General features: G+C 42.7%; 1 protein-coding gene across 1 annotated transcript in view; it reads left to right on the top strand.

The window, feature by feature from the left end:
* The window catches only part of LOC134874777 (growth factor receptor-bound protein 10-like), a 43,104-nt gene that overhangs the window by 9,579 nt on the left and 22,655 nt on the right, over positions 1-10,870 (top strand). Inside the window, exons 4-5 of the mRNA XM_063898945.1 lie at positions 5,734-5,953; positions 6,426-6,549. Coding sequence (XP_063755015.1) covers positions 5,734-5,953; positions 6,426-6,549 — 344 coding nt within the window. The remainder of the gene's footprint in view (positions 1-5,733; positions 5,954-6,425; positions 6,550-10,870) is intronic.

Raw genomic sequence — 10,870 nt, forward strand, 5'->3', positions numbered from 1 at the left:
CACACACACACACACACACATATACACATATCTGTTGGCCTGTTCCCAATATATTCCAAGAAATCCCATCAACCGCTGTGGAAAACCTTGGGAATCCTTTTTGGAAATCTGCCAACGTTTGGAAAGTACACGGTGTGAACTCTGGCTCTCCAAATGTTCTTTTCGCTCCCTTGGCTCGATGGTTTATTGGATTGTCTGCTCCGCTGATGTTTGGTGGTCATGCTTGAGTATCAAATATGGCTTCATGTGAACAGGGGGTTAGTGGATGTAGTGTTTATATAGGCCTGTGAGTCACCCAGTGCCGTGCAGAGGGGAGTTTATGGTATGTAGGCCATAGGTCAGTGGGACAGGGGTTGGAGATACTGGAAGGTATGCATGTTGATACTGGATACAGGCAGTGACATAACAGACCATCACAGTGGATCAGAGGGAGGTTTCTCTCGCCTGGAAAAACGTTTGCACTTAAATTCCTCTTGTCCTTTTTAACCACACATAGAAATATTGCAGCAATTATATTTCCGCTTTGTGGTAGCTATAGGTTTGATAATGGGAAAAGAAGAGGCACTTACTGCAGAGGAAGTTGCTGAGTCAGGATTAGGTTGAGGGAGTTATGCTTCTCTGGTACACTGCCTTAAATTCAATCACAAATAGTTTTATTTACAGCATAAGAGAAACTGAGGGTCAGCTAGAAGTTTCAATACTGCAGAAATACTCTGTTAAAGTTAAGTATTCAAAACCGAATCATGGAAACGCTAAAAAACAGCAACATCAAAATATACTTAAAGTACAAAAAGTATTCATTATGCAGAATAGCCTATTTCAGTATCACGTATTCTACATAACTGGATTATGATAAGTGATACGTCAATGTGTTTAATTTATTGCTGAAGGTAAAGAAAGGGCTTATGATTGACATTTTATATACAGCTTGGTAGCTTAACCTATCATAATACATCATCATTACATGTGTTATAATAATCAAAACCTGTGGTGAAGGGTTTAGTATTTCATACTGAATTGTAGTGGAGTAGAAATATGAAGTGGCTTTCTCTTAACAGGTTTATTTGTCTTCAAATCCACCATGAAAACTAAAAAACAAAGACATTTTAAACGACAAAACATAAGACAATAGGAGCAATCATGTCATACCTCGTTGGCTATGAAAAAGAGGGATGGCTTCTTGCATCCTTAAAAATATATTAGATACTTTGACGAGCATAGGATACATTTCTAACGGAGCAAAAAAGTGTCTTTAACTCTCAAACACACGAGAACCGCAGCATAACTTTTCCTCAGAGTTTATTTGCAGCATGTCTGGTGATTGATAGATGTTAAATCAAAATTGAGTTATTTGTGCGTAAAGCTTAATTGCCTGAACGTTCTGCTCTCTTCTCTGACCGGGGACAGCGAGTGCTCGTACTGTTTATTCTGGAATGAATTGGCTGCTGAAAAAGACATCTTGACACAAGATCCGACACAAATGGGAACACGCGTTAATGATTTCAACCATGCAGAGAGACAGATTGAAGAAGAAGAGTAGGGTTTCCAGCCAGACAAAGAACTTTAAGAAGAGGTTTTCTGGTGTTGTTGTGTGTTTATATTAAACATTGCAGTTAGTCGATCGGGAGGAGAATTCATTTAATGCAATATGTCCTCTAGCTTCCCTGACTCAAGCCAGCAGTGCAGTGTGGGCCAAGCCAGCAAACGGGAGGAGGGAGACGAATGCCAAAGATCACATCATTATCCTCTTTGAGCTGGGCTACATTTTTATGTAAAACTCCAGCCAACTAATCAAACTTAATGACAGAGTTAAAGAGCTGAAAGAGAGAAATACCCAGAATTATGAAAATGGAGGGTTTTTTTGAGGTGATGAAATGTTGGTTTTAAGTATAGCCAGATTAAAAATCTTGCTTGTGCATAGAGATATGTGTGGCCTGTCCAGAGAAAGACTTTATTTTAAACACCTTCTTTGCTGTCAGTGCTCGTATTTAACTCCCACAGTGTTGTCTTAAACTAGAGCTATGATTATCTCAAACCGACTATCTGTAAGTATCTTTAAGGAGGAGAAACGACCTTAAATGGCATCTCGAACTGCAAAAAAGCTGATGATGATGCTGTAATTTAATTCTGTTATCCACAGAGGTTTTATATTTGTTAAACTTGCTTTTAGCCGAGATAATTGAAGTATGTTTTATTTATTTAATGGAAATACTTTCTGGGGAATATTGCACCTTATCCTGAAAAAATGCCAAAATTCGAGTTGCTTAATTTTTTTGTAATGAATTGTTCTTCTTTCTCTTTTATGCAATTAAAATGCATTTAGCATGTTTAGTGGGTCAAATCCAATTACCCCCACACAAACAGATGTGTATATTTCACAACATGTGGGATGCTGATTTTTATTTGTAATTTTTTTGTTGGATGTTTTTTAAATGAAGGCCACATGTGAGACTTGACTCTTGAATCAGCTCAAAGTGTTTATCGTCCATTTTCAATGTCACTAAAACGCAATAAATTAGTCAACATTGAAACATATATTCATTTTTCATTAGTTAATTGCAACTGGTTTCTTATTATTGCATTTTTAGGACTTTCAAATGTAACCTAGGTTGACTATATTTACTTATGTTTTGTAATCTGATTACCTAAACCCTTGTAATCCGCACTGACAGTATATCACAGCTTTACATACGTGGGCTCTCTTGTTCTTTTCCAACTGTGTGTGTCCACTCCTTGCCCCCCCCCCCTCCATCCCATGTCCCACTCATGAACCCCAGCATCACATGACCTTGTGTCCCAGACTGTCCTTTCTGTGTGTATGCATACCTCTTTGTGATCAGAGTGCAGACAGGACGACTCCCGCTGCTCCGGTACGGCGGCTTCTTTTCCGCTCGGTCGGCTCAGCATGCATGTTCACTCTGCACATGAGGTACAATGTGTGCTCCTGTGTAATCACACGCACATGCTCATCGACGTAGCGTACACGGTGTCCTGGCCTCTTTTGTTTGCATGCATGTGTTTGTGTTTTGGTGTCCTACTTTGTCCGGATCATTTGGCCACCATATGCCATGAACAGCCATGGTGAACGTTCCCCGAGTGCTGTAATTTCCTCCGGCAGGAATGTCAGGAATTCTGCGTGTGGTGTTGGGGTGGGACGCACATAGGACTAAAGGGCTTTGTATACACACATACAGAAACACATTGAGGCATGGCACACTTGTGAGGACAGTAAAATACTAAATCTTGCACTTATTCTGGCCTTTAACTAAAGTTTATATCCCCTTATCCCTGCAAGATGGCATCGCACATTGAAGTGTGGATTAAGTAGGTCTGTCAAGATGGCTAACACTAAAATAAACAAGATGACTTGTTTAACAATGACCTACCATAGTTCAGTCAGACAACTCGCGTGTTTCATTCATATGTTTATTAGAAACAGTATATAGTTTGAGTTTGGCGTCTAGGCTCGGGCCTCATCACGCCACATATTAACGTAGAACATTGAGTGACGATTAGATGACTATCCCCCGAGCCTACAGGTGGAAGCTGGGGAGGAAGCTGGGGTGGTGGTGGGGCAGGCGAGCATTGCCAACGTGAACGCAGCAGCAGCAGCAGCGAGGTGAACACATCAGCAGCGTGGAAACAGCAGTAGTAGCAGCAGCAGCGAGGCAGAGGTAGGCGGATCCAACAGCGTAAATAGAGCGCCAGATTAGGAGACTGTGTTTGGTTGGTTGCAAGTGTGACGAGGGGCGTTATGGGCGAATGTATCATTAGTGCTCGAGTTGACTGCCTGAACTAGCTTGCAGGCTTCGCCCCATTTATGTTGAGGAAGACGCGTAGTATTTGTTCATCCATGGATTGCAAGTTTTTGGACCAAAATCCAAAATGATGTAAATGCCATTTAAGATTTTTTTAAATAATGTACAACTTTGAACATATCATCAGCATTCTAGATGAAAATTGTCCACATACAATAAATACAATTATTCAGTTTTATATTTATATTTAAAGCTCAATCAAGAAGTTATCTGAATTTAAATTTCCTTAACAATACATTGTGGAGGCCACTAATTTAAGGGGTCCTATTCTGCAGATTTGCAGGTTGATATTTGTATGTTGTGTCTCTACTGGGACATGTCTCCATGCTTTAATGTTCAAAAAGCTCTTTATTTTTCCTCATACTGCCTGTGCTGCAGCACCTCTTTTCACCCTCTGTCTGAAATCAGAGCCCAGTCTGCTCTGATGGGTTAGCTGGCCGGCTCGTTGTGACTGGTCAACAGTTTAGAGATGTCCCGCCCCTTAGTTTATCACCTATAATGTGTTGGAGCAATAACAAATAAAGCCTGATTGTTACATAGTGATGTCACAATGTAAAGAAGGAAACAAAGGAAGGGTGAGTGTGTCGGAACACAGGGATTTTGGTCTTTGCAGACCCTTTACATGCTCAAAAACCCATAAAACACACCACAGGAAAGGGAATAATAGGTCTTCTTTAAATATTTAAGAATAAATAAATAAATGTATGTTTTGATGTATATGGAAATACATTTCTGGATGCCTAGGTAATTGTGAATACCTAGTGCAGACTGCAAGTTCCTGAAGAACCATTGATTGACTAATTGACTTTAGTGAATTAGTAACGGGTCAGGTTAGACGGTGATCGCTGACTGGCTGACTCGTTGTGGACCGTCCTGCAGGAGCAGTGTGTGTTAGTTTGGTTCGGTCTGTGGGTGATTTGTTTTCTCCAACTTCCACTGCTTTAAACATTTCTCAGGCTTTTCAATGACAGGTTTCACATAATCTGACCAATGGCAAAGCTGGTGGAGTTAGTGTACTACAGCCATTGGAATAAATCCAAACCAAAGTGAAATCCAACACGAGGAGGAGAGATTCTTCACAACAGGGCTATGTGTTTCCTCTGATCCGGTGCTTCTGGCAATGTTTGCACTGTTGATGGTTTTAAATGATGACTAATTGAAGCAGCTCGTGCTGTGGCATTATCTCAGTGTGTACAGAGGGAGTGAGACGATAGGTTAAAATGCTCAGCTTTGTGTTCAAAGTTTATCAGGTATTCCTCTATGGACCATAAAGTGAATATTTCCCCATCACTGAACTACATAAATACAGGAGATGTCTTTTGTTAAGCTTTGGATATTAACTTTCAAGACTACTGGGAGAAAACATGAACAACTTTAACCATTCCTGCTCTTCTGAAGCTCTGTTTTATTCAATACACTTTGCACCAAACAGATTCACCTGCATTTAATCCTATTTTCAGAGAGTTACCCCTACTCAATCTATGAAGGATGATCTCTAGTGACTGTCAGCTGGATGTAGAAGGTTTATCATAATCAAGCTTATTGCCAGGTACTTTTACACATGCAAGGACTTTGCTTTGGCGTATGATGGTGCAAGGATAAACAACATAAGAAATAAGTTGTAAGAGAAGGAAATATAACAGAACATATATATATATATTTTAATGATTTAGCATTACAGTACGTCAAGTATTTACACCAAATACAAATATACAAAAGACACTAAACTGTAAAACTACAACACTTAGAGCAATGAATATCCGTCAAACTCCGGTGTGTTATATTTTAAACACAGGGCTGTGCAGAAGTGAACATGTCTCACAGTATACAAGTAAATCTGCAGTCCTGGACTTCTTACTGTCACTAACTTCTCTTCCTCCCCCATCCCTATGTGCCCCCCACCCCGCTCCCACAGACGACGATGTGGACCTGGAGCAGCTGGTGAACGACATGAACTCCTCCATGGAGAGTGTGTACTCCACGCAGGCGGACACGGCGCTGCTCCTGAACCACCACCACCACCACCATGTGCCCCCTGCCTTCCCGGGACATGGCCAGGCCCACTTCCGCCACACCACCTCCCCCTCCAGGGAGAGGCTGCGGCACTCTCAGCCCATGCACATCCAGGCCGTCAGGTAGACACACATTACCTCGAGACCCTCTGACGTACTGTACATCTGACCTGGGATTAAACTCTGTGTTTGATTTGAGGATTGACTAGTGGACGAAGGAGGGCTTCAGTTTAACTTTATTAAATCGCGGGAAACTGTCTCTCCAATTTGATGGAAACACTTCATATTCACTGTTCAGGACGTGGTTGGGGTCCGAGATGATGGTGTTGGCCAGCCTCAATCTGTTGTTGTGGTCGGCGGATTCATAGAGACCCTTCAAAGGGTTACAGTCTTTGAGCAGATTTTCAACTGGTGGAGCATTTTGACTTTAAAGCAGTGGATACATACTTGTACCATGTAGTATTGCAACACTGTCAAAATCACAGATGTAAACAACAGAAGAATGTGTCTACTCGCCTGACAGACCTAAACTGAACAGTGTTTCCATTCTCTCCAGCCGGCCATGACATCAGTGTGTGTGTGTCTCCCTCTGCAGGTGCCTTCAGGAAGAGCATCGGCTGCGTCCAGCCTCCCTGCCCGCCATCCCAAACCCTTTCCCTGAGCTCTGCAGCCCTGCAGGCTCCCCCGTCCTCAGCCCCATGCAGACCTCCAACAACCATGTAAGCACACCCTCTCAACAGCACGGACACACACACTCACTGAAATCACACAAATGACTGGAGAGGGTAGGTGTGCTCAAGTGTTAGAAGCTACCATTTATGTTAAAGGTAAAGAAAAAGTTCATCAACCACTTAATTTGTGTGTGTGTGTGTGTGTGTGTGTGTGTGTGTGTGTGTGTGTGTGTGTGTGTGTGTGTGTGTGTGTGTGTGTGTGTGTGTGTGTGTGTGTGTGTGTGTGTGTGTGTGTGTGTGTGTGTGTGTGTGTGTGTGTGTGTGTGTGTGTGTGTGTGGAAACCAGCTGACTGGCCTGTTATGTTCAGGTCAGAACAGCATGTGTTGACTTTGGCTGTGTAAGGCCTTTCCTTCCATTACACAACAGCTCGCCCTGGGTTATCTGACTGTGTGTGTGTGTGTGTGTGTGTGTTATTGTGGAAACATCATTATCAATCACACACACACACAGTGACAGACATGTTTTTCTGTGGACGGAGGTGAGCCACGTCTCCAGGATGCTGCAGACTTCCGTAGCAGAGCTGGGAATACGGATGGGAACGTCTGCAGGTCGGATCTCTCTGAACCTCCTGAACCCGTCTGCCATCTTTGGCAAGACAGGCGCCCGTTTCCGGTTCACACGCTTCAACCTTGGCTACTAACGTCACTGTGTGTGTGTGTGTGTGTGTGTGCACCATGCCCTTCCTTCCCCCTGTAGATCCTCCTGTCCCAGGAATGTTCCATCCCTCTCCAAGACGGTTTCAGGATACCCACCCTGAACAAGAAGTTATTTTAGATGCTCACCCTTTTCCTCTCCTTTTCTTACACACACATACACGGAGAGCAGGTCTGCTACTCCAGTCTCTTATAATTGTTGATTAATCTGCCAATTAATTTTAAATATCAGCAGAAAACACCCAATCAGCAGCCAAATCCAAAGATATGTAGTTTTAAAGCAGCTTCAATTAGCATTTTGTCCCATTTTAGCATAAAGAATGACTCACAATCGTCCAAATAGTTTGCAATATTATTTCCTTTGTCCATCTAATCGTTTAATTGAGTCGTCCTTCGTCCTCCTTAATTCAGAGCACAGTGTGATAAGCCAAAGACAGGATCTCACGAGGTCTGGAGTTAGAGAGCAAGTTTGCAGTTTGTACAAAAGATCTTTTGTGTGTGTCTGAGAGTGTAAGAGCCGACCAGATGTTGCATCATGTGTCTTTCTGATCTTCCTTTTGTCCAGTTTAGTAAATATAACTGTGGTCTCATGCATCTAGAAAGGAGAGCTTGCTTTAGAGGATAACTAGTGTACTTAGATAGTTTTTAATGCAGTTTAGTATGTTTTTAAAGATGCTTTGCCTCCTGTATATTTTGCATTAGACATCAATGACTCTTATATATTTTTTTCCCTATCCAAGTTTATGTCTCAGAGGTATGGCAGCTTTTTGCTTCTACTTCACTGCATTTATCATAGCATGTCACCAGGTCAGAGTAGGCAGGAAATTCTTCGGGACTGCTTAATGGCACGATAACAGGAAGATGGTTTTGTTCTTCCAGCATGAAGGGCGATAAAGCGCTTGATGGAAGGAGTCAAATCACATGGAAAAAAAAAATCCCTTCCAAAATTCCATCGTGTTTATCATCGTCAGCAAAGGAGAAAAAACATTTTGGCTGAACAAGCAGAGGAGGTGTCTGATAAATATGTGGCTGGAAGAGATTTGGATCATGGGAAACAAAAGACCCCGGTGTAAAGACACATCTTCACTATCATTAAAGAGGACCTATTATGCTTTTGGGGGTTTTCCCTTTCCTTTAGTGTGTTTTTATGCATGTAAATGCCTGAAATGCCTCCATTGGACTCCTTTGTTTACTTCCATAACACCATGACATCACTTGATAACACTCGCACTTCTATTGGCTAGCGTTCCAACACATTGTACAGGGGCCTGGACCTCTCTAAGCGGTTGACCAATCACAACAGAGCCGGCCAGCTAAGCCGATACCAATAAGAGCAGACTGGGCTCTGGTTTCAGATAGAGGGTGCAAACAGGTGCTGCAGGACAGGCAGTATGAGAAAAATAAAGAACTTTTTGAACATTAACGCATCAAATGTCACAGTAGAGACACAACATACAAATGTGAATCTGAAAGTGAGCAGAATAGGGCCCCTTTAACTCCTAAAATGCCACATGGAGTAAATTGAGATTCATGTTTGTTTCCATTTGTCCACTGTTTGACAAAAAGACAACAAGAAAAACTAGTGGCTGCATTTTCCTATATAAACAGTGTAGAAAGGAATAATCCATTTAATTTCGGGGCAGATCTAAATTAGTTCGTTAAAATTGCGCAATAGGGCATTCGGCCTTGGTTGAAGGTCTCCGCTTACGGTGTGCCCTTCTCGTTTAACAATGTTATCGTGGCTGTGACAAATGTTCCTGAACCAGCCCCGGTATTAAATGACCTACTTTTGCTCGATGCGTGTAGAACCATGGTGTACTTTAATCCTTTCTAATGCTATGTCCAGTCTTCGGCTGATTTAATGAAACCTCGGCTGATCAAATCACTTAGGTTCAGCAAGATCAGCGTCACACTGGCCATGACTTTGGCGCTAGACATCAGTGCCTCTGTTTGCATGCTATCTTGTGTAATGTTAGCGAAGGATGTGAAGACATGTATGCATATGCAGGTCAGTTGTCTGAAGCGCACTGAGGATGACTTGCTGATGACTTTGCCGCTTACAATGATGCAGACGTGACTCGCAGTGCGTTGGTCTACAGACATAGTTGCATCGTATTTGCATTGGCATGGATTTATCAGAGGATCTCTCTCCCTCCAGCTGCAGAGATGGAATTTGGACATTCTTCACTAAGCTTCAGTCTTTCTCTCAGCTTATATCACGAGCCGGTCAAATGTTGTATGTGCCTGACCTGACAGGTTTATGGCCTGCGTTGTCTTTGGATTTGTAAATGGATTTATTCTCATGGACCGATATAGCATGATGCTGCGTTTCCATCAGGTTGTAGCAAAGAAGCACAGGGGGAATAATCATCGCAATGGATATCTCATTTACCTCTTTAGATGGGGTTGTAGCTGCTAATGCCCAAGCTTATTCAGAAGGCTGACTGAACTCTGATAGCTTTCCCACGCAAGTTGTAGCCATCTTACACCACACAGTCCAGTCACGTGACCCCGGCTTTCGCAAGCATTTGGTCCGGTTCTGTGTGTCATCGCTTGGGGAATGGCTTTGCTTTGGCATCGCGGCTGTATCGCAACGGCTGCTTTCATTTGTGGCCAGAGACGCGGCATAACGAGCATCAGGGATGGAAGGAAGGTCCGAAGCAAAATGCTCGGGTTCAAGCCCCCCCTGTGTTGGCGAGCATCCACCCCGAAGTAGCTTTGAGCAAGACCCTGAACCTCTTCCAGCTGACTGCTCTTAATGTGACCCTGACCTCCGAACTCCCTGTGGAAAAGACAAGAGAGAAAGATGGTTTTAATGAAAATAAAGGGATGAGAAAGAGTCAGTTTCTCAGGGTTTGTTTTTAGTGTGAGGTCATTGGAATATTGTGAAATTTAACCAAAAATTACAGATAATATTGGGTGTGTTTTGGGACAGAAATGTTGATTAGTCCAACTGGTTTGGATTTACTGTATCATGCGGGTTAAGGGTCTCGCTTGTGTTTTTTTAAAAATCTATTCCTACGCATTATATGCTGTTTCAGTGTTATAAAAACATATTTAAGACTGAAGCTCTGAGTCGCACACTCTTTTGGACTCATACCCCCCCCCTCTGTCTGTGGTCAGCTGATGAACTTCTGCACGCAATGGTCTGCTGACCCACTGCAATCAGATCAGGTGCATGTACGCATGTGTGTGTGCATGTGTGTAAAGATGGCAGGGAAAGCCTGTCGGACAGAGAAGGCTTACTCTATAAGCTCTATTGTTACAAAGATACTCCATCTGTGTAGGTTCAGGTAATATTACATTTAATATAATCAGCTATTATCTGGGTAGAATTCAAACCAAGATGGAAGGTGTGTGTGTGTGTGTGTGTGTGTGTGTGTGTGTGTGTGTGTGTGTGTGTGTGTGTGTGTGTGTGTGTGTGTGTGTGTGTGTGTGTGTGTGTGTGTGTGTGTGTGTGTGTGTGTGTGTGTGTGTGTGTGTGTGTGTGTGTGTGTGTGTGTGTGTGTGTGTGTGTGTGTGTGTGTGTGTGTGTGTGTGTGTGTGTGTGTGATTGAGAGAGTGTGAGTGTTTAAGTTTTACCTGCCATGGAAATATGACCCAAGTTTCTAATTTCTCAGGGAACATACACTTCTTCTGACACACACACACACAC

This window comes from Eleginops maclovinus, chromosome 13 (genome assembly GCF_036324505.1).
Source record: "Eleginops maclovinus isolate JMC-PN-2008 ecotype Puerto Natales chromosome 13, JC_Emac_rtc_rv5, whole genome shotgun sequence".
Classification (NCBI taxonomy): Eukaryota; Metazoa; Chordata; class Actinopteri; order Perciformes; family Eleginopidae; genus Eleginops; species Eleginops maclovinus.